The following is a 25,211-nucleotide window of genomic DNA, read 5'->3' as shown; positions in this document are numbered from 1 at the left end:
TTGTTTGTCTATATGTGCCCTGTGATTCGCTGGCGACCAGTCCAGGGTGTACCCCGCCTCTCGTTCGAAGGCAGCTTGAATAGGCTCCAGCACCTTTAAATTGTTGTTTCTATGCTGCAGTTGTTGACGGGCGAGAGGCGGGTACACCCTGGACTGGTCGCCAGCCAATCACAGGGCACATATAGACAAACAACCATTCACACTCACATTCATACTTATGGACAATTTGGAGTCGCCAATTAACCTAGCATGTTTTTGGAATGTGGGAGGAAACCGGAGTACCCGGAGAAAACCCACGCATGCACGGGGAGAACATGCAAACTCCACACAGAAATAGTGGAATTGAACTCTCCTAGCTGTGAGGTAAGCATTACCATTCCTATTATTAATTCATATAACATTAATGTGTTTGAAATATGAAGAAAAAGATTGGATTTTCGCTCTCTGGCACTGGTGGTGCCTTCAATAAAACCTGGCAGCCCTTCATGGAATATCCACACAGAAGCGTTATTCAGCCAGAAAGTGACAGGATGTCCCCCGCCAGCATACCCCCCCTCCCCAACCCGTTCCCCCTCTCCTTATGCGTGGCCTTAAGTTCTAGTAGTTCTACTACCACAATAATAAAAACGTGATTTAAAATGTTACATTAATTGCTGTATAAAATGGAATCCCAATTAATTGCACTTAAAGTGAAGAGTTGGTAATTGCAGTCTAACTTTCTGTCCTTTGTCCCTGTCTTGTTGCTTGGCTCCTCTTACTCTTGACATGCCGTGAAGAGACAAGGACGGGGGAGAAACCAAGGCAGTGATGATGGCCTCCCCTATATCAATTTGTTCTGCTGTGCTGCCATTACCATCTGCGATAAGGCCTCCAAAGCGGAGACCCCACAGATGGATGGAGCGAGCGAGGAGAGGTGATGGATGGAGATGGCTCGGGAAGATGAGGGGGATGGCGTACTGTGAGAGAGGAAAGGAAATGTGATGAGGAGGCAGAAAAATAGGGAATAAAAAGAGGAGAATGTGAAAAGTAAGAAAATGTAAAGCAGGAGTTGCCAAACTTTTTCTGGGTATGGCCAAAAAAAAAAAATCGAAGAATTTGGCGGTCATTGTGATATTTATTTATTCAATATCAATTTCTATAAAATATGTTTTGTGTTACATTATTTTCCATTGGAAAATTTTACTTTGGTTAGAGTTTGTTTTACTTTAAGTCACATTAACCATAAGACATTAACCAAGGCACAATTGTACTTACTGTATTACACTTGATATAACGCCTATTGAATGCATTATATTTGTGTTGTCATTCATGCCACGAGCTGCTAAAAAGCAGGATGGGGTGGGGGGTCCCTTAAGAGAATTACCATCCCATATGTTGTCATTAGGGACTGGATGGATGGGGGTGACATACATGGAATTTGAAAACCATCACATGGCATCAATTTTATTTATTTAATTGTATTTAATTTTAATTAAAAATGTAATTATATCAAACATTATAAAAATTATTTACAATTATATAAAATATGAATTATTTAATTTAATTATTTTTTTAAAATTTGGGGTGTCTGGAATGGATTCATTTAATTTACATTATTTTCCATTGGAAAATTTACTTTGGTTAGAGTCTGTTTTGCTTTAAGTCGGACCTTATGGAATGGATTAATGACATTAACCAAGGCACAATTGTACTTACTGTATTACACTTGATATAATGCCTATTGAATGCATTATATTTGTGTTGTCATTCATGCCACGAGCTGCTAAAAAGCAGGATGGGGCACAGGATGGGGGGGGGGGGTCCCTTAAGAGAATTACCATCCCATCTGTTGTCATTAGGGACTGGATGGATGGAGATACTCACTGTCACATTTCATGCCCTGGTGGATGAGGCCATACAGCAGAGATCCACAGTGGTCACAAAAGGTGGGACTCCCGTAAGAGTGAATCTTGAACTTGTGCTTGCTTCTGGGATCCTGTTGGGGGGACACAAGACCAGGAAGTGTGGTTAGCATGTTAGCATAACAGGAAAATCACATCATAAAACCACTTTTGTTCTTATATAGTCCTTTTTATAGCCACAGTACATAACAATAATATGAAGCTGACAGACATTGATCCAATCAGTTGGGAACTAGCACCATGGAGAGGTGAGGAGGTGAGAAGGTGAGGAACCACCAGCTAGAAAGCAAGAGGTGTCAGATTTTGTGTGCCACTTCTGCGGCAGAGTCAGAATCGGACAAGAAACCAAGAAATCAAGAAACCTAATTATTGACCTACTGGGGTGCTACCAAGGTTTTTAGGTAACTTATTCATTAATAAAGGGTTTAGCAAGTCCATGCCTTCTCCAGGAGTTGGGTTCCAGAACCCAAACTGTGGTGAGTCTGACTGTCTCAACCTTTCACACAAGCTCGGGCTCCGTACCCACCAGAGAAAGGACAGTCCATGTATACCAAGAAACAGATTTGGCTACCAAAGAACAGGCAGTCCGGGCACCCACCCTTGACCGCCACCTAAAACACATTGCCCCCGCAGATGGTGGGTCTTCTGGGAAGAGATCCCATGTGGCTTCTTTGGGGTGGGCCCCGGTGTCCCACATCCCGGTGAGGTGTGGTCCTATCACCTAGGACCTATTTCCCTTGGTAGACTCTACCGCGGACAACATAGCTCCTAGTACCAGTACCATTTGAACTCAGTTCCTTCAAACCCCCGAAATGAGAGCACTTTTCTAGAAGAAAGAATCATAAAAAATGTCCATCTGGAACGGAAATGTCTGGCCTTTATCCGTGTGTGGGAATGTGTAAAAAAGTTCTTGGTGTGTTACTTCTCTCCATCTTGTCATCCTGGAAAGCATCCCGGCATCTTCCACCTGTTTCAGTGCTCTAATGTTACAAAGACACACTGAATACTGTTGTGTGTGTGCCAAGAAATGTCTAATTGAGCAGCTGTTTATGTTGGCCAACACATCTGGCACAGCGGATGAGTAAAGACCTTTTTTATAAACGACCAGAGGATTGGCACTCTAGTTTCCTCCAGAAACTCCGACTCCACGGATGATACTAGAGTAAACTGATTGGACTGGTTGGTTGTTTTTTGTTTTATTAGTTGGCACCATTATGTCAAAACTATACAGCACGATTCCCACAAAACCGGTAGCGGGTCTCCAGACCAGCTAACAGCATATGTTGTGTTTCCGTGCTGGTGGTCCTCCAGACCTGAATAGACCTGCTACCAGTACGAAAACACAACATACGTATATTAGTCTATGGTGGTAGCTGGTCTATGCTGGTCCTCAACACCTCAACATTGAAAGAGATCCCGACTGGAAAAACCAGCGTAGACCAGCTACCAGTACGAAAACACAACATATACATATTAGTCTATGCTGGTAGCTGGTCTACGTATGCTGGTTTTTCCAGTAGGAATCTTTTTCAATTTTGGTGCATATACGGATATAAATGTGGGAAGAGATATACATTTTCTATGGAAACGTTCCCCATAAAATAGAACACAAATGACATACTCCTGCTAATCTATTCCTAATGTCCATTAAATAGTTAGCATATAGTTAACGTTCTCTGGTTAGCATACAGCACGGTACAAATTTTGTCACGTTATTAAGAGACAGCGTGAGTCCAACCGTGTTCTTAGTATTTTTATGTCCTCGTTAGCATCCCATTAGCTTGCCAGTACATGGAAACGGAATCGGGAGTCAGGCCATCTGTGATGTCATCAGTAGTGATTTGCTGATCGATACCGAAATATCGATACTTCCGATATAAGCTCTTCCTGTTCTAAAATTGATTCACTAATAAAAATAGCAATACTTTGGATACTTCAACCATTAGAGAATTAAAATAGAGAAAATATATATTTTTATATATATTTATCTATAATATAAAATAAAGACACTGTAGGGAGAGAATGTTTTATTATAATTATACAATTATTAGGACATAATGCAAATTGTGTATATTTACCTTTTCTTAGTTTTTTTGGTAGTGTTTATAAAATGTTTAAATGTATTTAATTTTATATAGAATATTAACAATAAGCATCAGTCTTAAGTCACTTTTTATCAAAGGTATTTTTAGTGTTTTTTGCATTTTACGCTTAACTTCTTTTTACAATTAATATTATTACAAAATGTGAGGTATGTCTTAACATTAATAGTGATTAACTTCTTTTTACACTTGCATGACAGTTCATTCATTCATTTTCTACCATTTTTCCTCACAAGGGTCGCGGGGGTGCTGGAGCCTATCCCAGCCGTCTTCGGGCAAGAGGCAGGGTACACCCTGGACTGGTGGCAAGCCAATCACAGGGCACATATAGACAAACAACCATTCACACTCACATTCATACCTATGGACAATTTGGAGTCGCCAATTAACCTAGCATGTTTTTGGAATGTGGGAGGAAACCGGAGTACCCGGAGAAAAACCATGCATGCACGGTGAAACTCCACGCAGAGATAGCTGAGGGTGGAATCAAACTCGGGTTTCCTAGCTGTGAGGCCTGCCTGCTAAGCACTCATCCGCCGTGCATCCGCCGACAGTTAAGATTATTCAAATGTTACAAAAAAAAGCACATCAAGTCGGATGATGACAGTTCGACACAGTTCTTTCTAATGAACGTAGTTCCTCCAAAAGTGGGATACGCATTAGTAATTCAAGTTTCATCTACTGACTAAGCGGCCATTGAAAGATTTGATACAAACGCACCACGTGACAGTCTGAGAAAGAATTGTCGAGGCAAAGTGTGCAGGGATTTGTAGAGTCATTATTGTGTGATTGACAGACAAATTATGGGTCCAGGAAAATGCTAATTCGCATGACGCAATGCTATTTTTGCTCCTTGGCACCAGACGTTTCCTGGTGTATCACCTTAGGGAGGGGGGGAAAAAAAGAAAAAAAAACAGATGGTGTGGTAATTCATGCCTCCCCCTGTACTGGCCCTCCTGGGTCTTCCTCCTTTTGTTATCCAGTTTTGGCTCCTTACATTCTGCTCAACTTCTCAATAGTGAAGAAGAATGAATTTATCCTTAAAGAACCTCGGTGACACCGATGGCTGAGGCGGCAATAAAGGAGATAATATCTACCTCTAGTCTATTTTTCTCTTTTTGACATTATCAGCCTGCCTCTTCCTCACCGCCTGCGCCTGAATGTCTCACAAACGTGCCACAGTCTTCTAATGCCCTCTGTCTTTGTTAACCATCAGGTAAATTAAGAGCCTGTGAGAGGCTGATAGAGGCAAAGTGGGATGATGTCAACAATTCAGTGGCAGTGTTTATGGCATGCACGCCTTCATTTATTCAAATATCATGATTTTTTTTATTTAGGTTCATGCTTAGTCATTCATTCATTCATTTTCTACCGCTTATCCTCACAAGGGAGGCGGGGTACACCCTGAACTGGTGGCCAGCCAATCACAGGGCACATATAGACAAACAACCATTCACACTCACATTCATACCTATGGACAATTTGGAGTCGCCAATTAACCTAGCATGTTTTTGGAATGTGGGAGGAAACCGGAGTACCCAGAGAAAACCCACGCATGCACGGGGAGAACATGCAAACTCCACACAGAGATGCCGAGGGTGGAATTGAACCCTCGTCTCCTAGCTGTGAGGTCTGCGCGCTAACCACTCGACCGCCATGCCGCCATGCTTAGTCATACTAAAAGAAAAAAAAAATTAAAGGATTCCGAGGCCATTTGATCCATCCATCCATTTTCTAAATAGCTTATCCTCATTAGTGTCGTGGGGGTATGCTGGAGCCTATCCCAGCTGACTTCAGGCGGGCACTTAGATTATTCAAATTTCCCTTCATGGTTGTTTGTCTATATGTGCTCTGTGATTGGCTGGCGACTAGTCCAGGGTGTACCCTGTCGCTCGCCCGAAGATAGCTGGGATAGGCTCCAGCAGAGTCTTGTGCTGGAAGACACAGCCATCCCTATGAGAGCAGACATTGTATGTATTGTGGTTGGATCACCTTTTGAAATGACGCTAACCAAGGTTCAGTTTTTACTCCTGTATGAATTTATTATTATTATTACCATTATTATTTATATTTGATCCCTTTATTTAAATGTCTTATTTTTGTACTATTCTTTCTTCTTTAATTGTATCAGCTGTGTGTCCACGCCTTACCTTGTCTGACCCACATCAAATCTATCCGCCTCTGCGTGTGCTCTCCACAAACAGTACATGTTGTTGTTGTTGCCTAACTTGCAATTGATTGTGTCAGACTTTCCAAAATGAGTTTTCCGTACCATAGCAAGTCCAATTTGAGCAAAGATGATGGAGGTAGTCTGGTGTTAAAGGTCATATTGGTACATTTTTCATACTATTTTCTCCACTGTTCCATCAGTCATCAGTTTGCTAAGATTACAAACCACAACTGTTTTCTAGTTTTGTTTGTTTTTGTTCATTTCTTGTAAAAAAAAAAAAAAATCTGTGTATTTTTCTAAATAATCACATTGGCCAAAGTGTATTATATCCAGTAATCTAATTGCATTTTAGGTCACTGAAAATGACTTTTGGGTCTTTTTCTATGATTACCAATGCTATAGACTTCAGAAAGTGTGCAGCTGCAGTATTTATGTATTTCAATACAAAAGCTTTCAATACAATTAATCACAGTATGTTAAAAAACTAAAATGTATGGCATCAGAGGTTTTGTTTTGAACTGGGTATTATGTTACTCAGCAAACAGAAAGCATCTGTCAGCTTAAATATATTGTGCAGCATGCCCCAGGGGTCAATACTGTGACCAAACTATATATTAACTCATTCAATTTTTTATTTTTCAAAAGCTGTCCCTCTTGGTACTAGACATTTTTTCACGATTTTGACTGATTGACTGATCAAGGCACACAGACTTGTATTATTGGACTATATATATATAGTATATAAAAAATGTTTGTTTCTACCTTTTTTTGTTCTTTAGTAATCAGCAGGAGAACATAGACAAGTTTCAGCAAAATATCAGTACTCACTTTAGTGAAAAGATACATTTCAAGCATAACTCAAGCCATAAATGTTTAGCCAAAATGTCTAAAGAATGATGGCACAACATAAAGAACACCAAAAATGGTTGTTTTACAATTGTTCTTTTACAAATATAACATTGTGAACTATTTACAATTTTCATAATTGCAACTGAACCATTTGCGAACGCATGCATGTGTTAAAATTTCCATTTTATACGTAACTTCGTTTGTGCAACATGGCAAGATGCCTTTTCACTTCCTGCTTGCTTCCGCAGCATGTATTTCAATGGGAAATATGGGAAATTATGGGAAAATTATGGGAAATTTCAGGCTCTCTTCTTATAAAATGCAGTCCTGCCAACTTGTGGATGTTTTTTCGGCTTAAAACTGCACTACACATGCTCTCTTGTTTTGTGGAGTTTCATCATCACCTCTTTGTGCCTCTCCCGCAAAAAAACAGAAACAATAAGTAAATGTGTCTTTGGGAGTCATAATTATCCCTGAACATAAGTAAAGCTAAAATGATGCTATTTTGTGCCCAAACTAAATCTGAGTCAACCACTGACTGACAGGTTGCCATAACAATATCTAATTACTATTCGGGAAATGTTCGGCAGGCAAAGTGACAGGGAGATTGATATAGGTCAGGGGTGCTCACACTTTTTCAGCATGCGAGCTACTTTTAAAATGACCGAGTCAAAATGATCTACCCACTACAAAAATGCAAAACATCTATTTATTTTCAAATGTATTGAGGATTATTTGTACGTACAATGTATGTTGATGTACCTTACATAACCAAATGAGCCAATATTGCAAAACACACATAATTAATTATTAAATTTTTTTGTAATTACCTGAGTTTACTTTGATGACTTGCACTGAATTGAATCAGCCAGGGATGCATAGTCCGGACAGTAGCTGCTGATAGCCAGCCTCAAGCACACTTCCAAATGTTTATCAGTCATGGATAATATCCGTATCACAATATCCGTATAATATTCCATATCCGTATGGAAGTGATATGTTTTTTGCCTTTTTACTTGGTCCAGTTTTTGCCTTTTTACTTGGTCCAGCTCCTTCACTCATTTTAGTGACCATAAACTTTAGCGAGGGCTTAAAATCTCGCAATTCGCCGACTAGCTTAGCACTTTGCATCGTTGTTTACGCATGAGCGGTGACCTAAAGGTCAAAATTCAGTTGTCATCTGACTGGTTGTCCTGTATGTCAATCAAGTAACGGGGATGGATGATAGGCTGACATCGTAAGTTCTGCTGCACTTAGAGACGTTCTTTGATTTGATTGGTCGCCCGAAGGGCAACATTCAGTTGTCATCTGAATGGCTGCCCTGTATATCAATCAAGTGACGGCATTGATGCTGGGATGATATTTTTTTAATGTCACGCCGCGATCGACCAGCGATCGACCAGTACCACCTCCGCGATCGACCGGTAGCTCGCGATCGACTTAATGAGCACCCCTGATATAGGTGATCCATCAAGGGTTTATTTGTTTAACAGTGTTACACTGGTGTCTACATCACCTATATAAAAAGTGGAGCATAATTTCCAAAGTTGTTATTATGATTTGGATATATCGTAGGACCATATAATATCCCATCACTTCATAACACTGCATCACAAGCGCGTTAAACACTTTCACACATCCCGCTACCTGACCTACTCACTCATCTGACTCCCTGCGGCTTTCCCTCCTTCCTTTATCCCAAAATTGAAACCCAGAGCCGTCTCATGGAAGACTCATCGCTGAACACGGATGTGACAAAATGACAAGACGGGACATTTAGGGAGCCTTTCAAGCATGGCAGTGGAGCCGTACAAGGTCACACACTTTGAAAAGAGAGATGGAGATTGGCTTGGACGTGATCAATGGTGTCACTTTTGGAGACTGAATGTGTCCTGACACGGATGGATGGAATCGTGAAGATGAGAGGATGGAGGGATGAGACAAGATGAATAGACGGCACAGAGGATATACCCTTTGACTCCCTCAAGATAGTTAGCATAGCCTTTAAATATGGGATTTAGTGAAAGCAGATTTGTATGAGTTTTGACAAGACTACAGTGGAATCTTGAGTTTGAACTTTAGAATTGTACAATTAGACCAAAAATGTAACCTTTAGCAAGCATGTATGGCTTTTTACAGCACTTGTTTCAACAGAAGAATAACAAGACAAGAGAAAAGGATATGGAGGATATACACAGGAAGCTGGGAGCTCAACTAGTTGTTTAAAATGTTAGGATTGTTATCATCTATGTTCCTTAAACACACTGGGTAATATGCTACTCTGCAAACAGGAAGCATCTGCCAGCTTAAATATATTGTGCGGCGTGCCCCAGGGGTCAATATTGGGACCAAACTATATATTAACTTAAACACACATTTGTACCTTCCTTCCCATTGAAAACGATACTTTCATTCATTCATTTTCTACCGCTTTTCCTCACGAGGGTCGTGTGGGAGCTGGAGCCTATCCCAGCTGTCTTCGGGCGAGAGGCGGGGTACACCCTGGACTGGTCGCCAGCCAATCACAGGGCACATATAGACAAACAACCATTCACACTCACATTCATACCGATGGACAATTTGGAGTCGCCAATTAACCTAGCATGTTTTTTTGGAATGTGGAAGGAAACCGGAGTACCCGGAGAAAACCCACGCATGCACGGGGAGAACATGCAAACTCCACACAGAGATGGCCGGGTGTGGAATTGAACCCTGGTCTCCTAGCTGTGAGGTCTGCGCGCTAACCACTAGACCGCCGTGCCGCCCAAAACGATACTTGTGATCCCATATTTATATTTACATAAACCAACGCAATCCTTTCAATGGTTTAATTAATTTTTATTCTATATTTTTCCACCAGATGGCACTGTTTTTATCCCATTCAAAGCATGCAGGAAAACTTCACACCTTTTATTGTTTTCTGCAAGGGTGCCTTGCTACTGAAATGATAAGTGTGTCTACTTCTAGTGCTTGAAAAGTGGTTAGGTGCTACTGGTTGGAGACCCCTGATGTACCGTATATGAACTCGAAATGTGGTCACGTTCTTTGCAGGAGTACCCGTGTTTTAAAAAAAAATCAGTTAGAGCCACCGATTATGGTGGAAAACGGCAACTCCAGATATCTGTGAGCTGGCAATTTGCATGCATGAATGCGGGTAGGATACTCCCTGTATGCACACTCTATAATGCTACACAGACAACCGCTGACTTACACAAAAAACACACAGCTTGTACTACTGACTCAACATGATCAAATAAAGTTAGAAAGGCATCCGACTTCAGCAACAGTTTAGCGGAGAGTCCAGTTTCGCACATGTTTCTCTTCACCTGGAAACTGAAACTCCAACCACTTCGGTCTGATGCTTGCCTCTTAAGGCAAGATGAACAAACCTGGAAGCTATTGCTCCGTGCTAACATGGTGAAATCTTCGACAAAATAATGCAGCAGGGGGGTACAGCTTGTACCCGCCCATATGAGGAAGTCGATGTTAAAAAAAACTTCCTTCAGGGCTCACTTCCAAATGCGCTAACCTCATTATCTGAAAACCTTGGCATCGTTTAACATAACAATACAACTTCGAACTACATTTATAGGTCAGAAAAGTACAAAAAGCATAATAAAAATGAAAATAATGTATTTTTCCATGATTTCCTATAGGAAAAATAGATTTGAATAGAAGAAAGTGAGTCATTTTTGCCAATCACATGATGCAATTATGTATGCGTAGTGTTTAGGCGATGGTCTGCTCGCTTTCTTTGATAGCTGTGTTTGTTGTGTGCCTCCTGTGATTGTGTGTCTTTGCTAGTGAATTAAACATGAAAAGGCATTAGGATATCAAACACGACATTCAAACACACACATCCGCACAGAAATGAATGAGCTCATTAGAGCAAAGTGGTACACGATAAGCAGGCTCACCGGATTAAAGGTTGATTTTTTATTTTTTTCCGTGATGGGATGCGCGTCGTTGATTTGTTATGATGTTGTGCGCCGAGGGACACCGATAGGATTTGTCGTATGACGTCATGTAAAACGTTAACAAAAAAACAGAACACACAGGTGTCCGACCTTTTATTTTTCCCGGTGGCAGTCGAAATAACAGGGGAGATCCTGTGTTTACATGTACGAACGGCCTTTCATCACAACGCAACTTTCATCATCAAACACAGCGTTTATTTCAAGCGGCGGGGCTATGAAGCCTGTTTTACATGAATGTGAACAGGCAGTGGCGGGGCGCCTCTCAGGTTATATTCAACATAGGGGCAGACAACTGGGCTTTCAACTTGGAAGTGGAGCATCACTTCCTGGGTGCTTCGGCATTGCCGGTTCAGTGGCTAATTAAGCTGAACGGTCATGAGTAAGCGAGGCATGAGCTGTTTAGTGTGGAGGACTTAGCCAAGAGGGTGGTGGAGGTCGTAGAGGAGTCGTAGAGGAATTAGGGCACGCTAATGTTCACATGGTTACTTTATACCAGGGGTCTCAAACACGCGGCCCGTGGGCCAAATGTGGCCCGCAGGACACTAGTTTGAGGCCCCCGCCTTGATATGAAAGTTTAATGTTAGTGGAGGCGAGCAATCGGCACTGGACTGCTGCGGAAAGTTTGTTTTTGATCTAAACTAAATTTCAAGACTGGACGTACGAAAAACTGGCAATACGGAGTTATTCCAACAAGGGAAAGAAAAACTTGAGGAAGTCGGTATCATGTGATGCTGGTTGATTATAGCGGCGCATGTAGACACGCGATTGGAATATTCCTTTCCATGTATACCATTGCTTTCGGAAAGATTCCATTCGGAAAGAGAAAAACTCCTCATGTAAACGTGGCTAGTGAGAAGGCCTAGATACCTATTGTGCTCGTTTTCTGCCTTTTGTATTGAATTGTGCACACCTATAGAGCAGCTACACACAATAACCTGCACAGAAAGCTTTCTAGATCTTTCCGAATCTTGCCGGTATAGAAGCTGATAATGCATAAACCCTTTGGAGAGCGACTTGGAAAGATGTTAGGAGCCCCATGACTTACTGTGTATGAACTCAAAGAGTGGTAACGTGGGTTGTGTACAACATAGGTACGAGAAACAAGACTACACATAGACAACTGACTGTGGTGGAAAAAGACCATTAGCAACTCAGACATCGGTGAGCTTGTAATTTGCACCCGGCTTCCTGTATGCACACACTATCGTGCTACATAGACAACTGCTTACTAAATAAACACAGTTCAATTGTTACTTAAAGCTCTTCTGACCATTCGACATTCGACCATCCAACGATATCCTTAAGAGTTTTTTTTTAACTAGATAATTAGGCTTTATATTTATGTCCGCTCCCCTGCTTACAGGAAGTAAATTTAATCAAAGAGACAAACAAAACTTCTTAATACTATCAATTACCGCTCCGTTCTCCCGTGGTGCTTTGCAGCAGTCCTAATTTTATTTTACCCCCTCCAATGCCTGCGCAAAAAGGAGCACACAAGTCACTTTTTACACACCTGCACATTAATCAGTGTGACGTTGCCATAGAAACACAGGCAGAGACATCCCAGGCGGCCATCTTTCTCTATGTCTCACACTTCCATACACAGAGATACTGTGACGACTGATGTGACGCTTCAATTTAAGGATATCAATTACCGTAGATGTCATCATTGCTGTGAGACTTCAGGTAAAACAGTCATCCGAGTGTTGGCTCCGGAGTTACAGTAACTACTGTTTAGTCCCTTACATGTAATCCTTTTACTTATTGGAATGCAAACAAGCAGGAAAACATTGGGAAATTGGAAAAAAATTGTATAAGTATGACTCACATTGCTGCCTTCTAAAGTGTAAAACTGTAGTATTGTACACACAGTAAAATTATATCCTGTAGAGCAGGGGTCTCAAACACGCGGCCCGCTAGTTTAGGCCCCCGCCTTGATTTTGTTTAATGTTAGTGCGGCCCGCGCAAGTTTGATATGGATGCTGTATGGTATCATGTACCCAGAAAAAATTATTACGTTTGATTAATGTTCATGTTAAAGGTTAAATAACTGTTAATAGTTATCCTCCCTATCCGTGTGGAAGTGGTAAGTTTTTGGCTATTTAAGTTTAAAGGAAATAACTTGAAGGCTACCGTTTAGGTCGCTAGCTCTCTAGTTTGCGAGTTAGCATGTGTCTCAAGACCCTGCAGTTGCGCAATATGTTGTAAATAAAAAAAGTATAAATATGACTATAGTCGTGTTTTGTCATGTCTACAGGGCTCTAATAATGCTTTGTTAATTTTAATCTGAAAAAAATAATTTGTCTACCCACCAACTATATGTGGTTTCTTAAGTTTTATTATTTGCAGTTTTATTATTATTATTATAATATTTATTTATTTATTACTGATTGATTAATTTTCTTTATTCTTGATTTGTTTATTTATTTTTCAACTTATTTTGTGTAGAAAAATAAAAAGTAAGATATTTGAGAACAGTGGAATGTTTTATCAGAGCTTTTATTGTAGAAAATTGGAACCAAAGCGAAGTTTTTTAAATTTTTTTGTTTTTAATAAATGCGTTTTATTTTTTATTTTTTTGGGAAAACCTGATGCGGCCCAGTCTCACCCAGACCCGAGCTCCAGTGGCCCCCAAATAAATTGAGTTTGAGAGACCCCTGCTGTAGAGAGTCAAGATTTTAAAGAGTAAAGTCATAATATTTAGAGAAAAAAATAGCATAAAGTCAAAATTTTAAAGGATTTTAATTTAATTAAATTTTGGGGAAGAATTCTAGAAAAAAATGTTATAATATTATGCTAATAAAGTCAAAATATTATGATAAGAACGTCGTCATATTATAATAAAAACAAAGTGCAAGGACAGTAACATGCATCTCCAGCCCCAACAACACCATTACCTCCCATTATTATAATCATATCAATACTTTGCACAGTTACAGCTGACAGGCAGCACCCGCAGGATTTGACAGTAATCATCTTAGATAGAGAGAATCTTTATCTTCACTGAGGATGAACACAAGGAGCACAGCTGTTCATGAGTGCTCACGGGGGCACCGAACATCAACAAGGCAACAAAGCCGGGGGGGATTGCGGGATGCGAACGAAGCTTATGGAATACATCAGCAAAACAATTAGAGGGGATGCAATTAAACACTCGGTAAGACTCTGTGGACATTTAGCTACGGATGGCTTGGTGATGGTTTGTATTGAAGTATTGTTAAAGTGAGGAAAATGCACTTAATGATGCTTCAATTGATTTGAGCTTCATAGATGCAAGGGAACATCTGTAAGCTGACGTGCAAAGGAGCTTTTTCCAATAGAAAAAGAATTTAAGTAAGAACTTGATACATGGGCTGCATGGCGGACAAGTGGTTAGAGCGCAGGCCTCACAGCTAGGAGACCCGAGTTCAATTCATTCGATCTTTGTGTGGGGTTTGTCCATAGGTATGAATGTGAGTGTGAATGGTTGTTTGTCTATATGTGCCCTGTGATTGGCTGGCCACCAGTCCAGGGTGTACCCTGCCTTTCGCCCGAAGACACCTGGGATAGGCTCCAGCACCCCCTGTAACCCTCATGAGGATAAGTGGTAGAAAATGAATGAATGAACTTTATACATTTTGTACTTTACATATGTAGGTTAATACTGTATATGCTAAAATATCAGAGCAAAACAGGTTGCGGGTATGCTGGAGCCTATCCCAGCTGTCTTCGGTACACCTTGTACTAATAATTATTATATTTATTTGTATCACTATTTGGATGCATGGTGGACAAGTACAAACACTTTAATATAAATTTTAATATAAATCACGATAATAAAGTTATTTGTATAGCTGGGATAGGCTCCAGCACACCCCTCGATCTTTGTGAGGATAAGCGGTAGAAAATTAATTAATTAACTTATTACATTTTGCATTTTACTTATGTTAAAACCAATCCCATGTAGGTTAATACTGTATATGCTAAAATATCACAACAAAACATCCACCTCACTCAGGTTGTGGGTATGCTGGAGCCTATCCCAGCTGTCTTCGGTACACCTTGTACTTGTAATTAAAATATTTATTTGTATCACTATTTGGATACATGGTGGACGAGTGGTTACGTGGCACACAGCTAGGAGACCCCAGTTCGATTGCACTGTCGGGCATCTCTGTGAGGAGTTCTCCATCGGTATGAATGTGAATGGTTGTTTGTCTATATGTGCCCTAATTGGCTGGCGACCAGTCCAGGGTGTCGGCCGAAGACCGCTGGGATCCAGCACCCCAGCGACCCTCGGTAGAAAATGAATGAGTTAATCACTATTTATTCTGGAAAAAAATAAAAATAATGTATAAAAATGATAATAATATTTAGCAAAACAGTAAAATAAACCACTTCCATCTACTAGACACCTCTTCAGTTGAGTAAATAAACACCCTGAGCAATTATACGGGGAAATACCAGATGAATGTTTCTTCAGACCATATGTGCCGTACGTAAGCAGATGTTCTGGCGTCCTTCAAATAGTTACTAATGTGTGCGTGGGTGTGTCTGTGTCATCCAGCACGTGTGTGTGTGTGGATAATGCCAGAAGTAGCAGGCATAGTGACCACCTTGACCTCATAGTTTGTGTCCAGCATACGATTACCGCCACACCGCTCCCTCCGCTACACTGTAAACACAATCCAAATGTGTACAACCTCACTATTTACTTCTCGGAAAATTACATAAGCGATACATCTGCTCTCTGTTTCTTTCATCCGTGCAGCTTTTTCTCCCATATTCAACGATAAGCTACAGACGGCTTATAGTACATCTCCTCATCCGAGCCTTTAGCTTGTACTTGTAACCTTTCTCATATCTGTCAATTAATCTAGAAGTTGTTAAAGCCAAAAGATCAGCAGCTGGGCCGGTGGTTGGCTGCTAATCCACACAAAGTGTTAGTGAATCGGGCCTGCTTATATGTACGTACAATCTATACTGATTAGACGGAGAGACATGATGACATGACATGATAGGATGACCTATGGCGCTACAATTCACTCGATATAAATGCGACACTGAAGCTTTACTCCTACTGGTTCTAATCCCCCCGCCACCATCGATTAGCGCCTATGTTTGCACATGACAGATGAGTAGAAGGTATTAAGCCTTTTTGAAAAATGGCGTCCACCAGGGAGCAGAAAGTAGGTTGCCAGCTGTAACTGCACCCAAGAGAGACACCTTAAATATCAGCGAGGGTGCATACCACAATCACACTAAGTGTCAGTAATACCTGAAAATACACAAATAAACACACCCTGGGAGCGTGTAACGTCCACGGTGGAGCGGCGGAAACTGTTGGAGTGACAGCGGCAGACAGAAGACCCCAGCATGGCGCCTCAGGGGGGGAGATTGATTGCTTTGTTTTATCTGAGGCACCGCCAGCGCCAGTGACTTATAGCACTTGTTTAAAGGCCAAAAAAATTACCTTTTGGTGTTTGGAAATGTCATCTCACAACTGAATGTATGCAACCAGTATATGCTGTATTGACCCGCATATAAGACGGCCCTGAATAGAAGACCACCTCTCTATTTCAAGACTTGTTTTATAGGAAAACAAATAATATGCTTTGGCACCACTGTTGGTTTGCATGTATAAATATCTAGACCACACATATAAGACAACAGTTTTAACATTCATTAATAACAACTGTGTGAGTGGCAGGAAGAAAAGACGCGCTTGAGGAGAACCCATTGGTATGCACATAAATGTATAGTCACTGAATATAAGACAACCCTGAATATAGACAACCCCTCTCTATGAAGACAAATTAAAAATAAATACAAATAATTTGGGGAAAAGACTGGAAATGCAAGTAATATGTGTGAGTGACAGGAAGAAAAGATTTGTAAGCTTGTTAGACGGCACATATAAATCTATAGATCCCAAATATAAGACAACTCTGAATACAAGACCATGACTCAATGTAAAAAACAAATAATGTATGTGATGATAGAAAGAAAATACTGATTCTCTTTGGTACTTTGACTCCACTCATTGGTTTAAACATATAAGACACCCTCCATAAGACGACTCTGATTACAGACAAACCCTGTCTTTCAATATTAATTTAAAAAAATGCATGTGAGTGATGAAGAAAAGAAGAAGAAAAGCTCCTGCTCGCATGGCAGAAGTTGTTTTTGTGGTGGCCATTTGATTGCATATGTAAATCCGTTGACCCAGAATCTAAAACGACCCCTCCATTTCAAGACTCATTTTTGTAAAAACAAATACGAGTGAATTCCAGGAAGAAAAGCGTTGACTCATTTAGGGGAAGTCACTTTGCACCACCGATTGGTTTGCACGTACAAATCTCTAGATCCCAAACATAAGACAACCCCTCTAGTTCAAGACTCATTTTTAAACAAACAAGTAATGCACGTGAATGACAGGAAGAAAAGCGTTGACTCACTTGGGGGAAGTCACTTTGCACCACTGATTGGTTTGCACGTACAAATCACGAGATCCCGAACATAAGACAACCCCTCTAGTTCAAGACTCATTTTTAAACAAACAAGTAATGCATGTGAATGACAGGAAGAAAAGCTCTGACTTATTTGGGATAAGTCATTTTCCACCACCGATTGTTTTGCAAATATAAATCTCCAGACCCCGAATATAAGACAACCTCTCTAGTTCAAGACTTATTTTTAAACAAACATGTAATGCATGTGAATGAGAGGAAGAAAAGCGTTGACTCACATGGGAGAAGTCATTTTGCACCACCGGTTGGTTTGCATGTACAAATCTCTAGATCCCGAACATAAGACAACCCCTCTAGTTCAAGACTCATTTTTAAACAAACAAGTAATGCACATGAATGACTTGGGATACTTGGGAGAAGTCATTTTCCACCACCTATTGTTTTGCACATATAAATCGCCAGACCCTGAATATAAGACAACTTAATACAAGCACACCCATCTATTTCAAGACTTGTGTACCAGTTACAGGAAGAAGAAATTTGCCTCCACATACTTGGGAGAAGTCATTTTCCAACACCTATTGTTTTGCAGATATAAAGCTCCAGACCCCGAATATAAGACAACCCCTCTAGTTCAAGACTCATTTTTAAACAAACAAGTAATGCACGTGAATGACAGGAAGAAAAGCGTTGACTCACTTGGGGGAAGTCATTTTGCACCACCAATTGGTTTGCATGTACAAATCTCTAGATCCCGAAGATAAGACAACCCCTCTAGTTCAAGACTCATTTTTAAACAAACAAGTAATTCACGTGAATGACAGGAAGAAAAGCTCTGACTTACTTGGGAGAAGTCATTTTCCACCACCTATTGTTTTGCACATATAAGTCTCCAGACGCCGAATATAAGACAACCCCTCTAGTTCAAGACTCATTTTTAAACAAACAAGTAATGCACGTGAATGACAGAAAAAAAAGCATTGACTCACTTGGGGGAAGTCATTTTGCACCAGCAATTGGTTTGCACATACAAATCTCTAGATCCCGAACATAAGACAACCCCTCTAGTTCAAGACTCATTTTTAAACAAACAAGTAATGCACATGAATGACTTGGGATACTTGGGAGAGGTCATTTTCCACCACCTATTGTTTTGCAGATATAAATCTCTAGGTCCCGAACATAAGACAACTCCTCTAGTTCAAGACTCATTTTTAAACAAACAAGTAATGCACGTGAATGACAGGAAGAAAAGCTCTGACTTACTTGGGAGAAGTCATTTTCCACCACCGATTGTTTTGCAGATATAAATCTCAAGACCCCGAATATAAGACAACCCCTCTAGTTCAAGACTCATTTTTAAACAAACAAGTAATTCACGTGAATGACAGGAAGAAAAACTGACTTACTTGGGAGAAGTCATTTTCCACCACTTATTGTTTTGCAGATATAAATCTCCAGACCCCGAATATAAGACAACTTAATACAAGCACATTTCAAGACTTGTGTACCAGTGACAGAAAGAAGCAATTTGCCGCCACCTGTTGGTTTGCATGTATAAATAACACCGTTACATATTCAACTTAATTCGCTGCTATTATCTATAAGCTTTTTCCAAAAGTACTGAGGACACACGAATGACTCTGCTAGTGTACATTCTTCATATCTCCTTGACTTCTTTCCTGCAACTCCTGCAGTTTGCTTTCATTGTGGTCCCGTCATCACAAACGCCAGAGTTAAGACTGTCTGGGGTGTTGCGGTATTTGCTTTGCTGTGGTAAACACGTTTCTTTATTATAGACACCCGCTAATATGCACATGCAGCATGCAGGTGTCATACTCTCATGTGTGCGGATGAAGTATGTGTCGACTAATATTTTAATATGCTTTGTTTATTTAACAATTCATGTCATTACATTTGTACAATTGCTCCCCAATTCCCTTAATTCGGCTTAGTTGAAGCAAAAGTTAAAGAGGTATTGTAGTCAAAAATAATGTACCCGATGATGAAGAAAAAAAATTAGCTTGATTTTCAAAGGGAATGAGATTTTAATGAGATAAAATTAATAAATGGCAGTCTACTTCCAGCTAATCAAGGCATGCAATAAAATGTTTCAGATGGGATTTTATGAATAATTGATAGTGTATGTGTGTGTACACGCTCAATTGTGTACTGTATATGAGATGCATCTATTCATGGCCTCTTGAGTGTGTGTGCAGACAGGTAAACAGTGTGTGTGTGTGTGTGTGTGTGTGTGTGTGTGTGTAGACTGCAGCCAGGGAGCTGACCTATTCCTCAGACTGGAGGCGGAGGCAGCTCAGTGTTTAATGTCACCACCAAGGGAGCGACCACAGGGGGACGCCGGTAGGGGTCGGGCTGGGCTACGGGGCAATCAAGGGGAGCAGGAAAGGGTGGAGTGTGTTTTTTTACTTCATTTACATATCTCCAAAAATGTACGTTCTAAGAATTGACACAGTGATGTCAGCTACCAGCTTTGTTCCTATTTGCTTATATGGTAATGGTTTAATTTAATTTAATTTAAACATGCATCAGATTACAATTGAATGCATCACATGATCAGTTCACAGTTCCACATGTCCAAAAGGAGTAGGAAGAAACAAAGCTTATTAAATCCTACCCCTCCATCTGGTACTTTTACAATCAGTAACTGTTACATTTGTTCACTTCCTGCTTTCCTAATATAGTTTAAGTTTTTTTAGTTTTTTTTTTTTTATTTTATTTTTGTCACGTACCGAAGTACTAGGAGATATGACCATACAACGACATAATGGGTACCCTAGTATCTGTCAATATAGTGATATGAACATCAACTGCTTGTATTGTTTCTTATATATTTAGTATAGTATATAATATTTTCTTATGAACTTGTTTTCCTTCACCAGAACATACACAAATTCTAAACATTTGGAAATGTTTTCAAGACTAATAATATGAAAACACCATAGTATTGCTATATTGGAAGATAATATTGGTCAAAGTCAGCTGGGATAGGCTCCAGCATACCCCTGCAGCTCTAATGAGAATAAACGGCACAGAAAATAGATTAATGTAGTAGAAGTGTCCATCTTTAGTGTCCCGAAATGGTTACCTTTTAATCATGACTTCTAGCTGGTATCATAAAAATGTACATATTTACAGCTTTTCGGAGATCCGATACACCAGGCAGCAATCAAACTGGGTCATCTCGAGGTACGTAACCCTTCGAGGCAGCCCAGGAGAAGCAAACATGTCAAGAAAGGCTGAAGTAAAAAGTCCACCTTTCTGAGAAACTTGTTTCTTCAGGAACAAAAACAGCGCCGTGCTGACATTTCTAGGGCAGCTGTACTTGTGTACATGTAAAGTGTGTGTGCAATATCCATTGTTGAGTACGTATGCGGGGTCAATTCTATACTGCCATGTATTCAAACTACACACAAAAGTAATACAGGGAATGAAAGTAGGGAATTTAAAGCGTGTCAAAATAAAGCTGGATTGTTGTTGGTTGTACGTGTATGTTTATGATTACATAAAAACAATCAGAGCAGGATCCATCCATTTTATATGCCGCATATCCTCACTAAGGTCGTGGGGGTATGCTGGACCCTATCCTAGCTGACTTCGGGCGAGAGGCGGGGTACACGCTGGACTGGTCGCCAGCCAATCACAGGGCACATATAGACAAACAACCATTCACACTCACATTCATACCTATGGACAATTTGGAGTCGCCAATTAACCTAGCATGTTTTTGGAATGTGGAGTGCAGTCCAATAAGCATCAGTTGGCGTGTAACCTTGACGGTCCTGATGGAGCTTCAGGTTGTGCAGGGGCGTCAAACAGCAGCTGGCTATGTGGAGATGTTGCAGGGGCCGTCCTTCATGAGGGCAACACTGCAGTTCACAATGATAAACTCTAAAATTGAAAACAGTTGGGAATGGATGACAAATGTGGACATCACTCCCAGACAGTGGGCGCCCTCCATCAAGCCATCTTCAGCACCTTGAGCAACATTCCCATTAGCTTCCTGGAAACACTGGCATCCTCATTCAGTCGTTTTTGGGACATTTGATTTCCTTTTAGTGTTATTTTGAGGTATGGGTTTCAACTTTTGATCAGCTAATGAAATTGATTTGTCTCACTCCTATTTGTCTCACATTTTGAAGCACTACTTAAATGGGAAGTGCACACAACATCTGTGCATTATAACACGAGAAAAAAAGAGTTAATATGAGCTAGCTAACAATACACATCATTGGGACACACCTATTTCGACTAAGAAGACCTCTAAAAAAAACCCATTAACAACATTGCATGGTTTGATATACATGCTGTTATCATGCAACATGTACACTGATAACATGTAATAGTTGCAGTATCTTGTAGTATTTTTATCATTTAAACACTATCGACACTTTTCGAGGCGCGTTGATACACATACTTAGTATGCTAGACCAATCATGCATGCGTGGGTTTTCTCCGGGTACTCCGGTTTCCTCCCACATTCCAAAAACATGCTAGGTTAATTGGCGAATCCAAATTGTCCATAGGTATGAATGTGAGTGTGAATGGTTGTTTGTCTACATGTGCCCAGTCCAGGGTGTACCCCGCGTCTCGTCCGAAGACAGCTGGGATAGGCTCCAGCACCCCCGCGACCCTCGTGAGGAAAAGCTACAGCTTGGTTAATATACAAGTCAGTTATGTAAATAGAATAGAGATTTTTGCATCAAAATAGGTATTTCCAATGATGTCCATTGTTAGCCAGCTCATATTAACTAATTTTCTCGCATTATCATGCACAGAAAAAAAACACATGTTCATGTTTCACATAAGGATTGTGACTGATGGGCAAAATTTAAAAAAAAGTGCAGTTCCCCTTTAAGATCCAACAGTCCAAAATATAAATTCTTGCAATTTTTCAACTGGTCTTAAAATTCTGATCAGGAGTATATCTCATTATTAATAATGACTTAATAAATGAACTAAGGATGAAACTTCCTCACTTCCTCATTTGCTCTACCCTCACCACTGCATGCTGATGCGAGAAATGACAACGCAGCATCTCATTTTCGCCTTCCGTGTCCTACTTCCTTCTTCAAGTTCATTATCATTCCTCCTTAAATGCTCCCTTAATGGCTTCATCCTTAAAAGGTGCAGCGGATCTCTCCGCTGGCAAATGTAATGAAACAAGTGCCAAAAGTGTTTGATTCTTCTCTAGCTCATTTACGGTGAAAGCTTTTATTGTGTTTCTTTCTGCCTCAGCCTCAACTAAACTACTCCCGTTAATTAGTCGGACCTAATTGGCATGCATTTTGATAAGCGAGATTAACTGTAGTTTATCTTCTATGATCATCACGCTTAATTAATGCCAAGACTGGTTGGGAACTACCATGGAACTAATAAGCGTGCTTCGGCACTGGCGTTTAATTGCATGCCTGAAATGGGATTTTAAACACAGCTTTATTGTTCTGACTGGGTGGGTTGTGATTATTATAGCGTAGCTCTTTAGTATTATCATTCTGTGTACAAAATAAAAAAAAGCTTAGCAGTTTCTTAAGTTTCGAAGCACTGGGATGACCTAGCAGGAATACTGAAACTCTCCAGTTAATCTCCTCGATCCTCTTAATTGCTTGGCTCTCGTCTCCTGTGCCTGTGTGTGTTCTGCAGGGTTTATTTAGGTTAAAAAAAAAAAAAAAAAAAAGACATTCATGTCATTGTCGGGCTCCAGGATGACTTTTAATGAGACACGCGGTTAACGAAGGAAAAAGACATTGGGCGGATGCTGTGGTGCACATCAACAGTAGAGCACACGAGCGCGCATGCTTCCATTACGTAATCACGCCATTAGACATGTTTGAGCTCCGGATGGCAGACAGATGAGTGGGGATGGACACAGTTGGTGTTGTTTTAAGCAGCTGTCCATCTGTTTTCGCTCCATTCGAGTACAGTGCAAAACATAAATAAGTGAAGTAAGCAACCATTATTTGCGTAAAACAAAAATATTAAACAATATAACTGCCTTATTATACAGAATATGTAAAGAACTGGACTTTAGCTAACATGATAGATAGATAGCTGAATACAATGGTAAAGGCGTGCCCTTATGGACTGGCGGTTATGCAGTGGATTTGGAAACTGTGTGTTTGTGCCTGTTCAGACTGGTGAAAAGCCCTGCCCACGGCATAATGTCCATTTTTCCACATTTTTTTTCCAAGTTCCTAAAGGCAACAACCAAAACTGGAGACATTCTGCGGTCGAGTACAGGACAGAGTATCTACACTCCTGGTCAAAATCTTAAGACCAGTTGAAAAATTGCAAAAATTTACATTTTGCACTGAACACATATTTCTTTACCTTTTCTGTGCATTATAACAAAGGAAAACGAGTTAATATGAGCTAGCTAACAATGCATGTCATTGGGACTTATAGGTTATCACATGGTTTGTCTGGTATCAGGCCCGGTCTCGGGCTGATACTAACACTTGGGGGCATGATACTGGGCCTGATACCAGACAAACCATGTGATGATCTTATTATCACATACTATTTAATCATGAGCTTATTATCACGTACTATTTAATCAAAAGACCATTTTGTTTCCAGAAAATGTTCAGTTTATTACATGTATTTATATCTAAACAGTGTAAACACAATAATTGCAAAAATATTTCAACAATAGTCTTATCCTATCAATGTCTGACAATTAAAGTTCCATTAATCAAGTTTGGATTTTTTGGTGACTGGAGAAGCACTAGGAATATTTATAGTGTGTGTTCACGCTCATGTTCTCTGATTGGTTGTTTCACGGGCACGATACCAGAGCAGCACGCTCTGAGTGGACAGCTACGGGGGGTGATACTGGACATGGTTAAACTCTATATTTTATCAGTATCACTGCCCTGGGCTTTGACACAGTATCATTTCGGCCTTTTCTTGTATCGTTCATGGGCGGTTTCTAGGGTACAGGGACAATTAATACTGGAGTATGTGATAAACACCTATATCGAGTATGAAGCCCTCTTAAAAAACATTGCATGGTTTAATATACATGCTGTGATCATGCATTAACATGTACACTGATGACAACATGTAATAGTTGCAGTATCTTGATGTATTTTGATTATTTAAAACACTACCCATACTTCTTTCCGACATATTCGGTCAACAACAGCAACATAGATACAGCGACAACACTTACAATGTCCGCTCTCATTGGGATGGCTGTATCTTCCAGCACAGGACCTGTGATCCAGTCCTCAGGTAAATAATCGTGACGTCAAACGAGCATCTTGTTGAGTCTTTGTAGCGAAATTGAGAGCTAGGTATCCACTCTTCTGTCTATGAATGACGCTGAGACTAGCGATTAGCAACATGTTGTGTTAGTAAAATAGTTATTAATGTTAGCTGCTACAATAATAATATCGCTGTAGCTTAGTTAATATATGCTTTAGCAGCAAAATAGGTATTAGTTAGCTAGCTCATATTAACTAGTTTTCACGAGCTAGAATGCACAGAAAATGGAAAGAAATACGTGTTTATGTTTGACAGAAAGATGGGCAAAATTCGAAAAAAAAGGTTCTAAGTAGAGCTTCAAAATGCAAAAGAAGAAATTTGAGTGAGACCAAAAACATTTTGAGTAAGTAATTAAAGGATTAAAATAAAACCGAAACCTAGCCCAAAATGGAACCCATATACCGAGGTATGGACCATACCATGGTTTACCTGTACCGTATCACACCCATACCACACCCCTAATACAGTACATC

At 40.2% G+C, this 25,211-nt stretch overlaps 1 protein-coding gene across 1 annotated transcript in view; it reads right to left on the bottom strand.

The window, feature by feature from the left end:
* prkcab (protein kinase C, alpha, b) overlaps positions 1 to 25,211 on the bottom strand; it is a 103,516-nt gene that overhangs the window by 28,603 nt on the left and 49,702 nt on the right. Inside the window, 1 exon segment of the mRNA XM_058048973.1 lies at positions 1,864 to 1,975. Within this exon segment, the coding sequence (XP_057904956.1) occupies positions 1,864 to 1,975 (112 nt within the window).

Source organism: Doryrhamphus excisus, chromosome 15, assembly GCF_030265055.1.
Source record: "Doryrhamphus excisus isolate RoL2022-K1 chromosome 15, RoL_Dexc_1.0, whole genome shotgun sequence".
NCBI lineage: Eukaryota > Metazoa > Chordata > Actinopteri > Syngnathiformes > Syngnathidae > Doryrhamphus > Doryrhamphus excisus.
This window is presented reverse-complemented; position numbering and strand designations above follow the sequence as displayed.